The sequence below is a fragment of the Sinohyriopsis cumingii genome, unplaced genomic scaffold (assembly GCF_028554795.1).
Source record: "Sinohyriopsis cumingii isolate HCF-2022 unplaced genomic scaffold, ASM2855479v2 utg000615l, whole genome shotgun sequence".
NCBI lineage: Eukaryota > Metazoa > Mollusca > Bivalvia > Unionida > Unionidae > Sinohyriopsis > Sinohyriopsis cumingii.
This window is the reverse complement of record NW_028315917.1, coordinates 488,578-511,423: the sequence shown is the minus strand read 5'-3', so window position 1 is coordinate 511,423 and position 22,846 is coordinate 488,578. Positions and strand designations below refer to the sequence as shown.

At 34.4% G+C, this 22,846-nt stretch overlaps 1 protein-coding gene across 1 annotated transcript; it reads left to right on the top strand.

Moving 5' to 3' along the window:
* The first annotated feature begins 11,284 nt into the window (after positions 1–11,284).
* LOC149773744 (uncharacterized) lies at positions 11,285–13,753 on the top strand. The gene is made up of 3 exons (XM_089946045.1): positions 11,285–11,560; positions 12,443–12,592; positions 13,505–13,753. The coding sequence occupies exons 1-3, from the start codon at positions 11,534–11,536 to the stop codon at positions 13,751–13,753; spliced, it is 426 nt and encodes a 141-aa protein (XP_089802171.1). The 5' UTR covers positions 11,285–11,533.
* Positions 13,754–22,846: the final 9,093 nt, after the last annotated feature.

Sequence of the window (22,846 nt, the reverse complement as noted above, 5' to 3'; positions counted from 1 at the left end):
TATATATATATATATATATATATATATATATATATATATATATATATATATATATATATGCCGGCAAATAAGTACCAGAAGCAGAAAATTTTAGATAACTTATCTAAATACTTAGCAAAATCCACAATGGATAATCTTATATTAGGAGGAGATTTTAATGGGGTGGGGGACAATATAGACAGAATAGGAACCTTAGCTACAAATGATTTAAGATTTAGGCAAGAAATATAAAACTTTATTAAAAATCATAATTTTGTGGATATATATAGACGATTAAATCTACCCAGAAGGGAATTTACATATGAATATAAATTGAATAAAGGCAGCAGATTGGACAAATTCTTACGTACAAATTTTAAAATAATATCTATAAAGAAGCAGGAATCATTGAATTCAAAGTATCTGACCACAAACGTATATATCTAGAAACTGAATTTTAAAAAAATAAAAACAAATCGGGTAGAGGGAGTTGGAATATCAGCAATACAGTACTAGACGAGCCAGATTTTAACAAGGAAATTAGGGAAGAAATTAAAAAATTCTTAGAAGAAGGAAATAAGGATATCATTATGGAACGGGACAATTTAAAAAATACTTTCAAAAAGCAAAGCAATAAAATATTCAAAAATAAGAATAGAGAAGCAAAGGATATAGAAAGAGGAGATAAAGAAGAAAATGAATAAAGAAATCACGTTAGAAATCAAAAATAATCTAAATGAAAGATTAAACAAAATACTAGAGGATGAACAAAAGGGGAGGGAAATTAGAGCGGGAAAATTTCCACACACATATAAAAAAAAGCAGAAGGACTTCATAAGCGGGAAGAATTAAGACGGGGGTGTGGAATGTATGGAAAGTCTAAAAATAGACAATAATAAAGTAACGACGGGCAAAAGTAAAATCTTAAACCTTATTAAAAGAAAACACTTTTACACTAATTTATACAAGAGTAGTGAATGGGGGCGATATAGCGACAATGGGAAAATACATTACGCTCCTCCCCCCGGGCCTGTTTAGCGACAAGAGTTATAGCGACAATGGTAATTAGCATTACCAGACCCCCTTGGGCCTGTATAGCGACAAGACTTTGAAGTACACACTGGGCCACTATAGCGACATGGGGAATTGAACATAAGACTATTGGGTTTGTAAAAAAGAAAAATTGGTGGGAGGCAAGAAAATCATTTCTTTTCGATGCCTATGAGGGGCCCTGAAAAGGGCCTTTGGCTTATTCTGCTTCTTCCTCTATTTTCTCCAGTTCTTCAGCCATTATCTAATTTTTCCTAATATTCCTTTCTTCTTTATCTCTGACTCTGTCATTCAGTCAGGATGGCCTATGGCTCTAAATTTCTTCTGTATCCTTGTCGGTTATCGTTGAGTTTCTCAAAACTTTCTTTTGCCTTTCTATTATCTTCTTCTTCCCTTTCCTTTGACCGCTTTTCTTTTATGTTCTTTACCTATTGGGCCAGCACTGTTCTCATCAGTTCCTCTGCTTTAATGAATTGGTCTAATCCCCACTTAACAAATGACCACTCACTCCATTCCAAGGTATCTTCTTGGAAGCACCTGACTCTCGCGACATGATCAAGGGCTTCTTTCAAGCTACATACTCTTACATACCGAGGGTCAATGAATCTTCTTAATGTTTTTATTTCCTCTTCTAACATACCCTGGAGATGACCCATGGCTAATTTGAGACTGGTCACTTGTCTGGTCAAAAAATCCTTTGTAACTGGATATCTCCATTCCTTCTCAAGCCTTTCCACCACGTATGTGCCATCCATTATCCAGTACCAACAGTCCTTTAGTTCATTGAACAGTTTTATTCTCATCTTCTTTGTTTATTCCGTAAAATGGCGCGAATTACGAACGCTTTGATTTTTATATCTAAAACACGGACGTGAAGGAAAACATCCCCTACTTTTGTCGTCTCATAGTATCTACTATTCACAGAAATGTAATGAGACAAAAAACTAACCACATTATAAACTATTCACAAACGCGAAAAGCAGAAACCTAACCATAATCTACTATATACACACGCGAAAAGCAGAAACATAACCATAATCTCTATCCACACACGCGAAGGAGCAAAGTCAAACCCATAATATACTATCCACACACGTGAAAGAGCTAAACTAACCCAAATTATACTATCCAAACACGCGAAGAAACAAAATCAAACCCATACAATACTATTCACACACGGGAAGAAGCTAAACTAACCCAAATTATACTATCTACACACGCGAAGAAGCAAAATTAAACCCATAATATACTATCCACACACGGGAAGGAGCTAAACTAACCCAAATTATACTATCCACACACGCGAAGAAGCAAAATCAAACCCCAGCTTTACTATCCACACACGCGAAAAACAGAAACATAACCATAATATACTATCCACACATGCGAAGGAGAAAAATCAAACCCAATCATACCATCCACACATAAGGGTAGGATAAAAGCCACACACTCTACTATCTACACGAACGTACGTGAGCGCTTACAAAACCCAATAATCTACTATCCACACAAACGTACGTGAGCTCATACAAACACACACAGATAACCACATTATTAAAAGAGTAAGTGTTTATAATCACACTACTCCACACTCATACCATTGGCAATTTTAATAGTATCTTTTCTAGAGTTTTGGTTTGCTCTGAAAAGGGCTGGTTTTATTTTTAACTGCACGTTTTGGTGATGGCACCTTCCAGGTCTTGCTCCATAAACACATATTCTGCTCCAGTCATTATCACAGTTGACTGTAGCAGACGGGAGTTCAGAGGCCTGATGATTAGCCTCAGAACCCCAATCTGCTGTCTGTGGGATAGTGAAGACTTCCCTCTCATTCATCCTATTCCTAACTCGAGGATGAATTGGCATCCTTGCCTCATGCGTTCGTTGTACTGGTTGTGGCTGTGGCTGTGGTGCAGCTACTGACTGTGGTGCTGCTATTGCCTGTGGAGGTGCCCTCACCATAGGCTTCACCTCACAATTTTGTGTCTGTATGAGGTGAGGCAGGATCCCTCTCTTCTTTTCCTCCTCTTCTTTCTTTCTTCTATGCTCCTCCTCCTCTGTAATTCTTCCTTCCTATACGATAGCCTCCGCTGCTAGTTCATTTAGAAGGCACCTGGCGTATTCCAGGTGCGTGTGGAGTTTTAACAGTTTTGCGAGTCTACTACTCATTTTCACTGATGTCTCGTTGACAATGGGTAGCCAGACTGACGACCTTTTCCTATAAATACGTTAAACACAAACGTGAAGGAAAACATCCCCTAATACCCAAACTTACTTACTTAAAATGGATTTAGTTCGCTCTGCACATGGTGCTTTCGCGACCGGTTAAGTCCTGATTGTCATGATTTTTAATTGGTCGGTTGTAGGTAATAGAGCCTCTATAATCCCGTGTTTATTGTGCGATGGTCGCACTAACTAATTAATCTGGTCTAGGTAAAGTGTAAAGTTGTCCAGGCAAGGTTTGCAAAACCAAACTTAATTACACCGCTATTTATTAAGTGCCTTTAATTCAATCAGTAATAGTCAAAGTTGTTGAAAATAATACCAATCTGCAAAAATAAGCTATTGAGTTAACTGCCAGTGAGAATCGAGGTTGTATTCTAGTTATCCCGCTTAAAGTGCGGTGTTTTATTTCCCCATGTTTCAATCCGTTTTACCTCCTGCTGGATTGAAAGCCAGACAAGTTTCAACTACCAATCAGAACCGTGTTTACAAGTTTTGGTTATCCCGCGCAAAGTTGCAAGTGCAGTTTTCCAGGTTTCAATCCGTTTTGTTTCAAACCGTTTGCCAATCTTTGATGCTTGAGTTTGTCGTAGGATTGAAATGCAACTACCAATCTGAATCGAGTTAACAAACCTGACTGTCCCGCGCAAAGATGCGGGCTCAGTTTTCCCAATTTCAGTCCGTGTGAGTTTCAATCCGTTTTCCGATTTTAGTTGTAGAAGCTGCTTTGGGATTGAAATTCCAACTTGTAAGATACCAACCAGAATCGAGTTGACAAATCCGTCGTCTTCTTCAAGTACCCAAACTTACAATATCCATATTTTCACCAAAAAAACGCGCGGACATAAAAGAAACACTCACTATTTTTTACTAACAATCACTCAATGAACATTTTATGACAAGTGACGGAAACAAAGGGTTTAGAGTCACACTTTCAAACCAAGATAAAAAAATAATGTGCTTATAGACGCACTTCTAAAAAAAATTCTGGCTGACTAACGTATCATAGGCAATTGAATGTCTATTTCTTTTCTAGAGTACTGGATAGCCCTAATAAGGGCTCTTTGTTGTGTGAACGAGGAGCTATGGCAATCTTTTATGGTCTAAGATTGCGACCTCCTCTGGTGGCAGACTTTCTCACAGGATAAGGTCTGCTTCTTCGGAAAGAGAAGGATAACTCTTTGGTGTCGACATGGCAGTCGACAAAGCCTCTGTCAGGTTCCTGTTGCTGTTGCTCTTTCTCTCTCTCTCTCTCTCTCTCTCTCTCTGCTGCTTCTGAAGTCTGTACTTGTTTCTCCATTCTTCTTTATCCCTGTTTATTTCCTCTTTGAAGAGCTCTTCTATCAGGTCTTCAGTGACTTTTAACATTCTAACATTCACTATCTCTTCAGGCTTTGGTATCAGACTGTCTGACACGATGCAAATTCACTTTGGCTTCGTTCAACTTGGCTAATCTTGTGCACATATTCGTATAAGGATGCGTCGACAATGGATGGTCAGACTTGCCTACTTACTTAGTTGGATTAAAGTGATTTTCGCTCCAATGGAGCATGTATCGCTGTTTGATGCACGCACAGCGTGCTATTTAAATACAGTTGGGGGAAGGAAAGAGAGCCAGCAGCAGGGAGGGCGAACAGACTCTAATAGGTATACCCTGGAATTGTCATACCCTGGAATTGTAAAAAAATGTTATACCTAAATTTGGTACCAAGTCGGAGTCGCGCCTCCCTGCTGCTATACACAGATTAAAATAATTTATCAAGACCGATTCGATATCTTGTTCTAGGATCGAGTAAATTTATTGTTATAAATCCATGTGGAGATGACTGAGCCCGACTAAATAGATTTCTGAATTTAATAATATCCATATCACCGCTGCACCAAGTTTGGTGAATATTTCTCAGCGTGTGTGTATCTACGCCATTAAATACAGCTATAATATTACAATTATCCCTGATCACCTTAGGAATCTGCGTGTATTGCTGAGTAATATAAATAACATCAGTAATTTTATGTCTACCTCGAGAAAATAGCCTTGCTGGACTTGATTGTTTGTCTAGCATCACGTCATCTTATACAACTAAATTATTAATAGGTCCATCAATAGAATCAACGGATGGTACTTCATCAATATCAATAATAAATTCGATAACATCATCGCAGTGTTCATTTAACAATCGTATATTTTCATTAAGATCTTTAAGTACTTCATAACATCGTTGATCATCAACTGATGGTGCTACTAAATATAATTTATCCCATTTTAACCATCTCATTATCAAATTAAGCAACAACTGTGTTCTTCCACTACCAGATGGACCTATTATACTCATTCTAATAGAATCTGGTAACGCGGCATGATGTTTAACTGCACCCTGTTGGTTAATAAATACTGCAATGAAAGGTAAATTAGCTCTAGGTGCTGATAATATATAAAAAATGGAATCAATTTATTATTCCCCAACTGGATTCTGGAAGGGTAAAGCAGCAATTAATAAACTTGCTAAGGCTGCAAAATTAAAAATTTCTACTTCTAAATTATGGTTATCAAAACAGGCAATATGGCAAATTTATTTACCACCGCCTAAACGAATTCAATATGCACATTTTGATGTTAGTGTTCCTAATGAAGTTCATCAAGCTGATATTATGTTTTTACCGCATGATAGTATTAATCAAAAAACATACAAGTATGTACTAACAATAGTAGATATTGCAAGTAGATATAAAGAAGCAGAACCATTATCAACAAAAACTGCCGTTGACGTAGCAGATGTATTTAATAAAATTTATCAACAAGGACCTCTACGGTGGCCAAATTTGTTACAAATTGATCCCGGCAGAGAATTTTTAGGTGCAGTATCATTTTTAATGAAAAAAAAATGATGTTAAAATGCGACGAGGACACACTGGAATTCATAATGATCAGGGAATTGTTGAACGATTTAATAGAACACTTGCTGAGCGGTTATTCGGATATCAATATGCGAGGGAATTTATTCAGGATATGAGACCTACGAATGGGTTGAAAGACTACCAAATGTTATATCCTCATTAAATAATAAAACAATCCAAACAATAAATATGAAACCTATTCAAGAAATTACAAACGCGTTCATACCAATACCACGACGTGATTTTTCAACACAACCGGTATTAGGTAGTATCATCGTGAGATATTTATATAAACCTGGTGAACTTGAAGACAGCAGAAAAAGAGCGGCTGATCCTAATTGGAGCATCACAACATATACAATATCTGCCGTGAAAAGATCAACTGGTAGACCAGCAATTTATATACTTGATTCACTTGCTCCTCAGCGCGGATTTAAACGTGAAGAACTACAAGTAATTCCTGCTGACACTCAATTACCACCTAAATCACTCAAATAGCAGCAGCTCCTTTACGTCGATTACACTCCAGACATGCCAACGTGACATTTCCTCGTGTATGACCAAGATGATTATTTTTTCTATCTACGGTAAATTGTCTTGAATCATTTTTTTTTTGTTGATATTTCCATAACATTACACAATTGCAACTTGCACAATGATTATCCTGCTGTTGTTTTAGTTTCATGATAAATTCAACATCAAGATCAAATTCGTGATTATTTTGTTTTATCAAATCGTTTATAACTATATAATTTTTTTCTTATTACATCGTTGTCGAGTTCATCATTGATTATTAATTTATCTAGGATTATTCTTCGTAACTGAGATATTTTTCTAACTCTAGATACCGCTAGATAAACTAAATTTGACCACTCGATGCGATCACCAACGATCCAAACAACTGTATCAGAAATAGTTAATCCCTGAGATGAATGGATCGTCATCACATATCCAAGTGTCCACGTAGATTTATCTGTATTTAGTGCTTCTTCAACGAAATTAATATCAACTGTAACAGTATCATTTAATACTAAATTTCGTTTTCCTTGTCCTGTTTTCACTACCATGGGAAATTTTAATCAACGTCAATATTTTGCCTTCACGTATCAGCTGATCGATAACATAACGGAACTTGCATCGTTGGAAATTTCTCTCGTTGTAACTGAAATAATTCTCGTTGAAGTGTATCTTTGACCATTTTAATACTTGCAACTATCAAATCATTTGGTTTCCACGATTGTAAAAAGTCCTTCATAGATGTTTCTGAAATTATCTTACGCATCACCGTACACTGAATTTTATTCGGTTGTAGTCGGATTAATTTTTTAAACTCACTTAATTCTGCATCAATTGATCTGTAATCGGTATCAACTTCTTCGTAGCAATCAACAAAATTCTTCAGCCAATAATGTGGAGATGTTCCATCGATGGGACTCGGTTGACCGTGATCACCACACATAATTATAGCAGTATTTTTCAATAATAACCAATCAAGAAATGTTTTTAATATTTCCAACGACACTGTGCAAATTTCATCCCAAATAAAAACCTTATTGATATATTTTTCTCCCATTCGATCAGGAGTCCATGTACCACCGCTATATTTGAAAAAACTATGATAAGTACACGAATTAACTCCCCGTTGTTTCATTTCTCGCGAGAGTCTGTGTGTTGGTGTCAACACGATCACGTCAGAATTTCTAAATAATTCTATTACTCGTGTTGTTTTACCAGAACTACCAGGCCCTTTCAGGTAAACTGTTTTATGTCTAGATGCTGGATTATACACAGATGGTTCTAACGAAATTTCTGATATTTTATTACGATAATAATTATCTTTTATCGTAACATCAGCTGATTCGCAACAACCGAGAATATTCTCGTTTTTGATTATCCATGAACCCCATGATGAACCATCACTTACAAAACTTTCTAATAGCGCCGAATGTTTTTTTTTATCAATATAAAACGAATCCCTAGCTACTCTAACTGCGTCATTGGGAAATCTATTTATCATCGATAGTAAATTTATAGAAACATAAGCAAGCATCGAAGATCTTAAAAGAGTATACTGAGGAGATTCTCCATCAATGTAACTAACAACTGTTCCTAATTTATTTCCACATGGCAAGTAAATATTTTTTCGATTACAAAATATATTTCTCGCTGCTGTATCAGCGATTATAAAATCTAATTCAGCATCGTCCATGATTAATCGTGAATGATGTCGTCGGTGATCATATGCTCCACCCTGAGTGAATTTACCAATTATTTTTCTACCGAGATCTTTTGCTGTTTTTTCGTCATGTTTGGTTGGCAGCCAAACATCAGTTTGTTTTTTATATGATATAATCGCCTCGCTGACTATCAATGACGTTAATATTGAACAATCGATCATATATCTCAGTAGTGCTATATGAACCCAGCGTCGCTCTGAGAAATGTCTACCAAACCAAATATAGAAGATTTTATGAAATTTTTTAGCAAATTCAAATGATACTACACGAGCGAATCCCGTCAAAGGAAAATCTGGCAATGGACCATTAATTGATACTCGTGTCATCTCGTCATTAGGATGTCCGAATATTTTAAAGTACTCAGTACATTCACCCATCGCCAGAAAACCACCCGGATAACACGCGACCATATCGACGGATATCATATCGCTGTAATTATACTTAGTATTCCATAAACCGCCGTGTCCGTATTCGATACAACTTTGTTGTACATCTTTGAGAAATTCATTTCTTGTCGGTTTCCACAGGTTTTTCTCGAGCAGCATGAGTAGGAACCGATGGAACTGTAAAACAATTAACTAATAATTGTTCGGAGTTTATAGAATATTTCTCTGCTAGTTTTTTCATCTCATCATGTAGAGATTCATTTCCGTATAAATCACCATTAGGTCTTACAAATTGATCATATTCAATTTCGGAGCTCTTAAATAACCACACTGACACAGGATCGGATTTACTTATTTCGTAAATAAAATTAAATAATTCTGAGGAATAAAATTTCACAACACGATCTCGTGGAAATATTGTTACCACGGACGTCCATGCATGTGCATTATGATCAATAATTGTAATTGGTCTTCCTCTTGATTTATTTACTGATTCGTATAAAATTTTCCCCGATAATGTTTTCACTACCATGGGAAATTTTAATTTACTTGATAATTCAGCAACATTATTTATTGATGCTCCTTTGTCCGCGACCGATTCAGCCCATGTGATTATTTTTTTACGTATTAAATCTGTTAAACCTGATCCACGTTTCGTATTCGCAAAATATTCCATTACTCGTTCGGCCACACAATTTAACGAAGAAAATTTCATCGGAGCAAGATCTCCAACATTAGGTTTATTATTAAATTGGTAAATTCCATAAACAACTGCTGTAACAGGATACGATCGCTCATAATACGGTTTATCAATACCGGTTAATAGACCGGGTTTAGAATCACCACACACAATAAAAGTTTTTTCCCCGCTAACTACAGGATCACGTTTATCACGAATAATCCATACATCATTGCCAATCATTTGCGCAATAAATTTTATTCTAAATATGAATTTTTTATCACGATGATTACTACCAATATGATTAATAATTGTTTTCGCCCGCATATCATTCATTTTATTATCAATAATACCGTCGACACCTTCGGTGTTGTGCATGATTTTCCACGTAGACCATACATGAGATGCTCCATCATCATAAAACTCTTTTCTCGCACTATTAACGTCATTTAAATCGTGTTCGGCATCATGAAGATCAAATATATTCATATGATATTTTAGACAAATATCTAATATAATAATAAATCAGTGCAAATGGTTAATAGTTGGTTTGTTGGATTATTCTGGAAAATCATGCACAAGTGGATTCTGCGGACAGCATTTATAGTGTATTCGTCGAGGTTGTTCAGGACCAATATCATGTATGCAATGTGGTGCTGGAGTCTGAGGAAAAACACGATTATGTGCAGATTGTGGTGGAAAACGCTACAGAGAACTTAAAAGATATTATAACAAAAATATAATGACAGTGATAAAATTATCAATTGTGAAGAGGATTATTTAAATAAGTTTTCAGACAAATTATAATTTAAACAAATAGTATTACTATATGAGCGAAGTCTTTGTGAAGCATCCAATCATTGAAAACAACAAAGCATCTTGCAGTGGCGTAGTTAGAAATTGCAGATCGAAAAATCCGGTTGGTACTGTTAATAATACTGGTTATCTTAGAGTCAGTACTGAAAAAAAATGTATTCATGTCATCGTTTTATATACGAGTGTTTCTTCGGATTAATCAGAGATGATCTTGTGATTGATCATATTGACGGTAATAAACTAAATAATAATTTATCTAATCTAAGGGCTGTCACACAGAGTGAGAACTGTAAATTTGGAAACACCGGTTGTAATGATAAGAGTGCCAGAGCGATTAAATCCTTCAACATGGAAACCGGTGAAGAAATGATATTTCAGTCAATGTATTCGACTGGAAAATATTTTGATATTAATTCGCGTTCGGTCAAACGTGCTGCAGATAAAATAGCCAAATCATCGTTTTCGTATCGGTTCGGAAGCTGGATTTCGTTTCTTATATTCCTCTAATGGATTATTTAGAAATCATCTTATTTTTTTACTTTTAGAAATATAATATTAAGTATATAATGAATGATGAAAATATTAATGATGTAATTTATGCTATTGAAAGATTAAAAATTCATGGAACAAAAATATCTGATAAATTAACTATTGAAAAAATTATTTCTGATTTTGAAATACTAGTACAAAATAAACACGAAGGAAGATACATTCTACCAGCCGAATACCACCCGATACATCCATTGTTACAGCCTACAAGCCTGGAATTGTTGATATTGTTAAGGCCTTCAACCCTCAACAACGTATATTTTCGTACGATGCAGTATATGTTATGTCGCTACCAAGCCTTAACAATGTTGCTGGAATATTTTCTCTGTTGCGCATGTGCGCAATTTTTAAACTAAAACAACCGGTTGCGGAAGCTGTGCGTAATTAAGTAGTTGAAAGCAGAGCGTTGAGAATTTGAAATGGAAAATATGTCGACTGAGGCTCATATGACAGCTCATATTATGCTGGTATATTTATCCTAATATTTCCTCAACACACTTGTTACAATATATGAAATTGATTTTTTGCTCACATGTTTAAACCTTGAATAATTCACCACTATCTCACCTTATGTTGCATCACTGTAGACTGTAACACGGTAATCATCATAGCGATATGACTCAAATTGTTAAAGCAACGTTAAAAATGCCAATCAAACCAAAACATACTGCTTGGTCCTGAATTAAAATAATACCCCTTTGATATGAAATACATCTACCATGGTGGTCATCTTGAAAATTGTACAGGTACTCTTAGTGGGTGCATGGTAATAGGTTAGTCCTACAGGTAAGACATAGCACACTTTGATTTTGTTTAGGTGCTAGAAACTTGAAAACGGGTCCATTTCTTTTGTGAGAATTTGAATTTATTAGAGAAAAGGCATCATAGTAAATAAAGTCCGACTAAAACATTATAACTTTACTTTGTAGAAAAGCATCATTATTTTAGTTGTCAGTTGTGTGAAATATTCCTGAAAATTTTACTTTCGTAACGATGTTAGTTGACATCAAAACACACTACACAGCGCCGTTAGTTAAAACATAAGTATCAGCATCAGGTCTTACAGGTAGGACTAGGTAATAGGTCACATGTCAGTTACTAAAAGATTTATAATTTTCTGTTTAGTTGGTCCTTAGAACTTTTACAACATCTAATATTTACATCATGTTATTCATTTTGAAAATCGTTCTGTTAGTACTCCTCCACAATGGATGTATATGTAGATACGGTGTTTTAACCAAAGATGACCCAAAATTAAAATGGTGCTGATTTGATGAAAATCTAATCACCACTGGTCCTGTATTTTTAATTGACAGTACTATCTATATCGTGTTTCCTCTCAAGACTTTTTATTGTGCTTGGTTTTTCCTAAATGAAAATGGTACCAATATAGTATCCAATACTGCTACAATTGTAGCCGTTTTGTCAAATTAGTTGATATGTGATTTTCAATGAAAGACTTCTTATCATGTCCTGTTGATTCAGAATGAAATATACCTCTCAGACATTAGACATCTGCTAGGACAGTCATCTTCAGAATCATTTAGCTACTTCCCCTGAATTGGTAGTCCTATTTATAAGGAATCAAAACAATGTAATAACTCATAATTTGTTATCATCTGCTGCAGTCAGCATCCAAAAAGCTGCACCACATCTTTACAGATGAACAACTGCATGCATTGGAAACAGAATGGAATGCAGGATTGACGAGTGTAAAGGATGGCAGAAGAATCGAGAACCTGGCCAACTCTCTGAACCTTACAGTGCAACAAGTCAAGGTTAGTTGTTTAAAAGAATCTCCTCTTTCTTGCAAATTTTTGATATCCAGCAGCTTAATGAATTGCATTTCTTAATAATTTAAAAGCAATACTGTTTGTTATATTAATCAATGACTGTCGTAATTCAGAGTTGCAGGATATATCCAGTGTTTGCTTCTCAATTTTCAAAGAAAGTGAAACTTCTCAAAAGTACATTTCTTTTTGATTAATTAAAATCTTTGGCTTTAAAATTTCTTTAGGTTTCTTGATCTCTATTTCACCTAAGAAATGAATGTTCTCAGTTGTTTTCATATTCAGTTTTTTTTTTTTGGGGGGGGGCAGAAGTAAATGTATTCAGTAGTTTGTAAATCATTTAAATACATCTGTTCTTGGAAGTTATGATTTTATTGCATCTTTGAATTTATTTTAGTCTGCCTAAAAACATATGCTAGCCACATGCTTTGCAATTTGGTTTTTGGAGGTTGGTACAAAATGGATTGCCCATTGTCAAGGATCATAGGGGGCCCCGAATGGCCGAGTGGTCTAAAGCACTCTCCATTAAAGATCACTGCCATCTCACCTCAGTCTGCATGGGTTCGAGTCTCGGATTCGGCAAATGTGGATATGTGAGATACTTGCCAGTAGCTTCTCGTGGGTCGGTGGTTCTTTCCGGGGTTTTCCAGGGTTCTTCCTCCACCATTAATACTGGACGCCATGTATAGCCTATCGTGTGCTGAAAAATGGTGTTAAACCCCACAACAACAACAACAACAACAAATCAAGGATCATTATTCTCAAGGACAGATTATACAGGAAACAAACATGATGAAATAGAGTGCAGCAGGTCAGTGGAAGCTCTCATTATCTAGGATAAATTTTATAATGTTGATGACACAATGAATAGCATATAGTCTGGTTATTTATTATTTTCAGGACTGGATTGGAAATAAGCGGCAAAAACAGAAACACAGCATTCAGCAGCCTGCTGTCTCAAGCTCTGCTTCCAAGCCAGAACCAATACAGTTGAAAGGGCCTAGTGCATACAATATTTTTTGCAAGGGAAAATTGCTTGGTAGGCTTAATATGTTATTGGTCACAAACTATTTTATTGCTCTGTGCAGCTTTGATAAAGCCAGTCCTGTGCCACACTATTTCCAAAAATGGAAGAAAAAGGAAATTTAATTTCATTCCTTTTGAAAGTGTTGCTCTGTTTTTAACAGATTCTAACACAAGAATGTTTAGATCTTTGTCCTACCCTGTATAAGACCATGTTATATCTGAATTCATATAATAACGGAGTGTGCTATAACGGGGGTAAAACTGTATATATTGACTTATGCTGACATCATTTGCTTAATTATTCTGCATAAACTTAGATTTTCTCTTATACCTTACCATGTGCCCACTTGGTAATGTTACACTGAATAATCCTGTCTGTCCATCAGTTTGCTCATATGCAGGTCATTTATGTACTTCTTGTAAACTTATTAGTACACTGGTGGTGAGATAGTGATCATCTTTTGGGGATGTTTCATTAAGATGCATGTATGTATGTATGTATGTATGTATGTTACATCTTATGACACCTCAGCACAATAGTGGCTATACAGTGGCAACTAAAGGTACATTTAACATGATCTAACAGTGAATTTGCACATAAGTTTAGGAAGACAAACCATTCATGAACATTATTATCAACATAATAAAATATAAATTGTAAAGATGTTAAATTCTGTCAAATGTACATGAAATAAAAAATAAAGGTCATTAGTTGTGTGTTGAGAACACTCTTATTGGGTTATTGACAAATTTAGAAAGCAAATGAATTGTATTGTACGGAAATTACTACAAATGCATCTGTGTTGAATGGCTTCATTTTGGAAATATATAATATAATGAAGGAGTCTTATAAATCTATTACTCTTGTTCTATTACTAATTTTTTATTTATTTTCAGTATGTACGTTTAAGATGTCAGAGAGGTAAAATAACTTCGATTTAGTGATATATACACTCTGGTAATGGTGTTAATGGCTGTTTGTTTAGTACGAATGTAATTTAAAACTCTTTTTTTCTGACCACTTTGCTTTTTGTCTTGTTTTTGATGCTGCAACATAGTGAATGTGTGGAAAGTACTGCTTTACCTGTTTCTTCTGGCATGTTCTGTTATTAATTTATTATTCAGGTATTATTGCTTATATTTTTCTCTAGCCTTGTGTATGCACATGTATAACCAGACTCATTAATCTCTTTGCAGTATACTCTGAGCAATTGTTTGTAAAATGCACCTTTAAATTATATTCACATATATGTGTAACTGTATGCTAATGGTGTTATAAAATAATGACAGTGTTATTCTTAATACATGTTAATACCTACATGGTAAAGTGAATTTTGTTTATTATTATTGTAAACTTCAATTTATATGCCGATATCACTGTTGAATTATTTTTTGTGGTTAGTTTTGTTTATGAAAGTATCAGAATTCTTTTATATTATTATATATATTTGTTTAAAGAGCCATCATCCTCAGGAACTACTTTTGTTCAGTGGGCAAATGAATGGAAGCATCTGCCTGCTTTAGAAAAGGCACAATATCAGCAAACTGCTGAGGAACAGAGGCAAAATTTGTCAACATCTGTGGGCACCCCAAAATTCATAAGGCACCACCTAAAACTGATTAGTCAGTCGGTAAGTCATGTTTCTTGATTCAGTATGAAGTTATGTCTGTTCAGTTAACATGAAGTCATGTATGAGGTCATCTTTCAGATCCTATGAATACTTCAGCCTGGAGGAAGAGAACCTGCATCTAACAAACATTGATTTATAAAATGTACTACTGTAGCGTTTCAGGTAACAATGTAAATATTATAGATTCCTTCATTTCTATTTTTAATAAAATGCAGTTTTAACAAGCTAATTTCACTGACTTGAGGTTCGTTTAGAACTGATTTGTTTAAATACTTTTTACTCATTGGTTTTCATTTTTATTTTGATGCTGAGGTTGTCATTATTTTGTAAATCTTTGTTTGCCATTTAGCTGGCAGAGTTTGCTTGCTAATACATTCTCTCCCATTTTTTCGGCCTCTCCATTTCTTTCTTTCTTTTACTTGTCTGTGATTTCTTTCTTTCTTTTATTTGTCAGTGCTTTTACTTTGGTTTTTAGCTCTACTGATCATATCAGAGACTAAAAGAGCTTAGATGGCTGGTCATATCAACATTGTGCTTTCACCAAAAGACTTTGTATAATGTTGTATTGGTCCAAAATTAAAATGGTGCTGTTATCGAATCCAATATTTCTACAATTTTATCTTGTCATTCCTACTTTTAAATAGAAAGTAATTTGAACATGGAGGGTTTTCATATTAACGATTGGTAATGTGTCAGGTTGGTACTAATGATAATGATGCAAACTAGTTCTCAATCTGTCCACCATGGAGGCCATATGGATGGCTATATCAATATGGGGATTTCACCAAAAGACCTCTTTTGCTAACTAGATACTCCTGAAAATGCAGATCTTGCCAATGGTACATCCTATATGGCTGGCTTGATGGGTGTCTTGAAAATCTTGTTGTCCTCATTCCCCTTTAATGACTGGTAATGTTGAAATGGGGGCTTTTCACCAGAAGACTTTTAATGATGTCTGCTTGGTCTAAATGGAAATGATGTCAATCTGAAATCCAAAGTGTTCACAGCAGCTAATTTGATAATCTTCTTAGCACTGAATAACAGTAACACCAGAGATAGTCTCAAGACTTCACAGTTAATAGAAAGAAATAGTTTTATCTTGAATTCCTGAAAATTCTATTTACCCAGTAAAGCATCCTTTCTTTTTGAGGGACTTTTGTTATCATGTATTTTCAGTGTGAAGCTCTTAATGACATGGGTGAAAATATTGGTGGTCTGTTTACTGACTGTACTAGACATGTTGGTGTATTTGGTAACACAAGGGCCTACCATTTTTTTCAGACTGTTGAATGGAAAGATCAGTTTGTAACCAGCATGATGGGTTTGTATAACTAATCAGTTTTATATCATTTTATGACAATTTTTCAGTGGCAGAAAATATTTGTTTCTAGGCCAAGTTTTGCATTATATTGTTAGCTTTTAGGCAGATTAATAGTGTCACGATCATTTGGCCAAAATTGCATTACATGTAATAAATTTGTCAATTAGTTTAAATATATCAATACATAGCTGCTTTATTTATTTGCTTGCTTATTTGCATTTGTTATGTTCAAGATGGTGTCCACTACTTTTAGACTAGGTCCAGATATTGTTTGAAATGCTACTAGGTTCAGAAGGGAAAGTGACAATCTTTTTTTGAAAGCTTTTTTATACATATAATTGCCAGAAAATGAACATAGATTACACTGGTTTACACATTCACATGTGAACAAAATTAATTAAGAATGGTAAAGAAACAAATCAACATATACAACGGGAATTTGGCTAGCATATTTTGTATTTATATGTAACTGAGTTTTTCTGCCAATTACAGTATTGTACAAAATTATTTTACACATTGGATTTAAGATCCATGTCCATTCATTGTTGATTGCATTTTGTTTGCCAAATCATATGAAGGCTTTTAAAATCTTGAATGACAAATATTTATTGTTTGAATATGCAATTTAGGCTTCAGTTTAATTTTTTAGATTCACAGACAACTTTATCACCAGTGGTTGATGAAGTCACGAAAAAATATGTGTCACAAGTGCAACAGATCTTTAATGACTGCTGGGGTAATATTTGTTACAAATTTCATTTTCGTCATCACTTACATTTATTTAGATAATGAGAAAGAAATATGAATGCCTTGTATAGTAATGGTCATCATTTGTATGGCAGGGAAAATTTGTTTACTGAACTATCAGTTAACCATGATAGCATTTTCCCCATCTTCAGTAATATGTATCCTTGTATCCTCCATGTTTGCAATTGAAAAACCCATTCAGTTTATCTTCATGAATTGTTCAACTGCCAAATGTCATGTCATGTTTCAATTTTCTAACATGTTTGATGCATGGTAAATGAATGTTTATCTTACATTCACAAAATGTGTTATCAAGGTATGACTGATGAATGTTAAATCCATTACCCACATTAAGATGAAGTCTTCAAGTGGAAACCTTTTATTATAGGTAATAAATATTTATTAAATGTAATTATAAGTTTCAACATCTGAAATTTCATTGTACAACTTAATGCTTTACATACAATTACTATGAACAAATGTCTGTCATTAAGTGACAATAACTTTTTCAGCCAAGGCAACAGGAAAGAATGAAGTGTCCTACAAGACAATAAAAGATAACTTGCACCAGGTAGAGATTAAGAACTTGCCTAATGGTGTTAAATTTAGGTAAGTTTTCTTTCTTCTTTTCTCTGTAGACTTTATATTCATTATGAGTAATATATTACTTTGCTGATATCATTTATCAAATTCTGTTGCCATGTATTAGGTACTGCATTAGGTTCATATGATGATGCTGATGTGATGTATCAAGTTATATTAGGTACTTTATGATGCTGATACTATGTATCAAGTTTTCGCCATCTTTTGAGTTTTGTAAAAAGCTAATGCGACATTGGATAAAACAAATGCACATAGAAAAAGCACAGAATGCACTCATTCCACCAATGGGTACAACAGCAACATTGGTTAATGGTTTCATTGAAGTTTATGCATATGGTAAAAGTCCCAGACCCAGGGCTGGCTGGCTGTTATACTTGGAATGTAGTATAAAGAAGGAGTTCATTTCATAATGTATGCACCCTTACCTGCACTCTTACAGTGATCCTCAAACAGAGGTCATCTCTGTATCAAGTTGGGTAGCAAATATATAATTCCTTTGAATTTCTTATTAGTTTGATTTTTTCATGTATGTAATGGGATAAAAGGACATGGCATCACAATCCATGCTTTATTTTAGGATAAAAAGTTACAGAATAAAGATTATTTGTTAAAAAATTGCAAAAACATTTGGGAAGGGAAAAAGCAGGAATAAACACATAATCCTTCAAAAGAACTATGGTACCTTAAGAAATACAAAATCTTTGTAAAAAATATTATTTTATTGTATGAATGACTAGTAAACCCTTCGTATTACAGAATCGGAAAATCAAAAGAAAGCCACTCAGCTTTTGATTAAGTATTGTACATTATTCACCAGCCTTGAATGCAAGACATCCTGCAAAATTCTTGTTCATTGAAGTAATTGTATGATCATGAATTGTTTTTTAACTATCCAAGATCGTGTCTCAATTGTATTTTTTTTGTGTGCCAGGGACCCAAGCTGTATGGGCCTTCCAACTCTAAAAGAAATAATTAATGCAAGAGACAGTTTGGAATTCTCTGTCACAAGGTACTTGGCCATTGAAACTACTCAAAAATGACCAAAGTCAGAGAGTTGCAATCTAAAGAAACAATTTAAGGTTACATGTGGACAGTACATCATAAATTTGTAATCCACTCTGCAGTGGGACAAACTGAGAATCAAGAGTAAATCTCTGCCAAGCAGAGAAGCATAGTGTTTGTTGTTTTGGATTATAAGCTGTCTATACAGTGAAGATTTTATGCCCATTAATTATATAGTTTAAATACATATATATGTAGATTCACCAGTGTGCTTCTTTTACATGTATAATCATTTTAGATTGTGTTTATGTTTGTTTTTTATTTTAAAAGTTTTTACTTTAGCTTACAAAAAGTCTGTTAGGGTTAGTTATTTACTTCTTTATAATTTCTTTTTTAAAGGACAAGTAAAGTAGCCACAACAACATCATCAGATGAGCCTTGCCATCTGAATCAAGGTAATTTATATTATGACGTATCTTTTGGTGTGTTCGCAGCATGAAAAAGCTGATCTGTGAAAATATATGCCTTAGATTATTATGCATACACTTAACCAGGTAAAGCAGTAATATATGTACCTAATATCATGATAATGGTAGATTGCTTACTCAGTGATGATCAGTTCTAACGGCCATCTGATTACATTTATGTTTTACTTGTACATGTATTTGAAGCTCTTTCTTGACATATCCAACACAGATGCAGGTTTTTTGTTATGTTTGTATTCATACAAAGATTTACTGACCAGATTTTGAAGCAACTAAAAGCTGTAAATTAAATGTGTACAGCATGTTCATATGCATAACAAAGTAATATGTTATTTAGGCCCTTGCATTTCTTTATCCATTTTGGCATATTTTTAAATTAAGCATTATTTGGTGAAAACCATTTTTGTATAGTTTTCTCAGAAACTAATTTAGTTATGAATTTGGATTTTAGTAGGCCTCTTTATATTGATAGCCAACTTAATTAGATTTGTAAGCTTTTTTACTTGAATTCTGAACCGTTGGGGGCTGGGGTGCATTTTGATCTTGGAATTAGGCCATCTGTATATGTTGCACAATCCTTGTGTGACAAAATTTACCTGGTGGTAGTGGAATGCTGATGACAAAACAGTAAAAGAAGCATTGCTTAATTGCATCAGGAAACTTAACAAATTTTGTTTTCTTGCAGATCAGGTTGAAATTCCAAATGCAATTCAAGATTCACTGGAAGATGATTGAAACCAAACTGCCTTTGTTCCCAGTCTAGGTACTTTCTTAAGAATGGTCATTTCATTTTTACCTTCCCATTGCATTTTATTTTCTACTGGCCATTCATCTATAATTTGTTAGCTGGGTAGCTCTCAGCCAAACTGAGATTAGTAGGCATGTTTTTATGCATATGTAGATGATGAATTTATCATTGCATTGGAATAACTCTGCCTTCTTTCTTTTGGACTTGCATGCAATACATTTTGGCTGCCTTTTTTTAAATAAAAAGTCTTGTTACTCATGTAGTATGCTTAATAGCAGTCCTTTAAAAAGTTATTTCCTTGCACATTTTCTTTTTTAAAAAGCAGTATCACTTAATAACATCAGAAAACTTAATTAAATTTGTTTTACTTCAGATCATAATGGTGTTCCAAATGTAATGCAAGAGTCACTTGAAGATAAGGGAAAGCAAAAGGCCTTTGTTCCCAATCCAGGTACTTTCCTGACAAAGGTCTCATTTCATTTTTATGCTCCCATTGCATTGTATCATGGTATCTGCTACTGGCCAATCATCCATCACTTGTTTGCTGGGTAGCTCTTGGCCAGATTGAAATTAATATTTATGTTTATATGCATATGTAGACGACTTAATGAGTTTATCATTGTATTATAATGACTCTTTCTTTTAGACTAACATGCAATACATTTAGATGCATTCTTTTTATAAACAGCCCAGTCGTTTAATAATTGTTATTTCAATAGGTTCTTTATTGGCACAAACAGTTTTTTAAAGTCTCAGTCTGTCTGACATTCTTGAGATTGCTTTTTTAATAATTACAGTAATGATTTCAATTCAGAATTATTGATAAATATATGCATGTACCTGATGCAGTATGTATATTCATTTTTTAAGATAATCATTCAACCACATCATCACAATAGGACTTGATATTCATGCTCCAAATTTTTTGTTATACCCAGCACAAAACTTTGGTGTCATAGAATTAAAAACAACATTATAACAGGTTTCTCTTAAGCCAGAAACAACATCAGATGTGTGTGTATGAGCGATTTTGATTTTTAATGTTGCTTTAATAATCTGAGTCATATCTCTGTGATGTCTGCAGTGTGACAGTTTTTGTGATCCAGCACTGGGGCATCATGCTGCAGACATGTGGCATCATTTCCCACTAAGTCACATTATCTCAACACCAGGCCAACCAGTCCTAACACTACCCTCTTAGTGCTCCGCACCAAGCAAGGCAGCTGCTAGTACCATTTTTATAAGTCTTTGGTAGAACTCAGCTGGTGTTCAAACCCATGACATCCTTCATCCAAGACAGACGCTCTAACCACTGGGCCACCGGACCAGTCCAACATCAAGTCAAGTTAAAAACAAAGTATCAATAACAAAGTTAAAATCCAATGTAATGGAAACCATATGTATATTATATAATGGCCAGCATTATCATGAGGTCATTTTATTTTATTTTATGAAAGAGGGTAAAATGTCTGTTTTGATCGCCGTTTGGAATGGAAATAACTTTTGGGCAAGCAAGAAAACATTCTTTGTCTGTTTTACACTTTTCAGTGTGAGATGGAGAAATAGAACCATCACTGTGTCTGTCCAAAAACAATTTCATTTCCAGAGCAAAAACTCTTAAACCATTCTAGGTACAGTATTTCAGACAGACTTGGTACACTTATCAACCAAGCTGTGTACACTTCCTATTGATACTGCATTCATTATATTTTGTTACCATGGAAATAAAGTGTAACATAAGTAGTATATAACTCGTGAGTATGCAAATTGAGTGATGATACAGCGTGCTCTCAGTTGGATTCTTAAAATAAATTGGGAAAGTGCAGTATGTCATCTTTAGGTTACTCTTTATTGCTATTATGCCACCTTATGCAGGTGAAATCAAGTGTTAATACAAGGACCCCTATATTGTCTTCACTATTGTAAATTTTGAATACATTTGCACCATTGTTTGTAAAAATAACAAAATGTTTTCTTTATTCTTACACTAGAGAAATCAAATCATGATTTTCTCTAAGTTTCAACAATTTTTATAACAAAAATAAAGCAGTTCATTGTTTTACTTCTGATAATTGTTTTGTACTTGTTTCACAGTTTTAAAATTTATTTACAGTTGAAGCTGAGCTTTTGATGGACCTCACTGATTCAGAGGATACAAATTCAGTGTTAGAGGTTATGGAACCCTCAACATGTAAGAATTTCTTTAGGAGTGTATATTAACCTCTTGTAATAAGTTTACATGATTTTTAGCTCTTTAGGTCATATATTACTGATAAATGCTTATGCAATAACCTGTTATCTGTCCAGCCATTAGTGCTAATTTGTTATTGCTTCTTCTCCTAACAAAGTGGAAGGGTTGCTGAAACTGTACACTTATTTATCGCAAGGTCTAGTTTGCCCTTCAGACATACATGTAATATGGCTGCCATGGTGACAACCTTGAGAATCTTATTGATATGCCTTCTCAACAGCATGAACACTTTTCTGGAAAATGCATTCTTCTCCAACCAGTTTATTAATTTATTTTAATCATTTTGATCTTATTGAAAATATTATCAGTGCTGGACAAAGAATTTATTACAGTGTTAGAAGTGGACCTCAAAAACCTTGAAAAACCTAAATTTTCATTTGACCTTAGAAACATAAGAAAATCACAAAGAAACTGGAGGAAACCTAAAT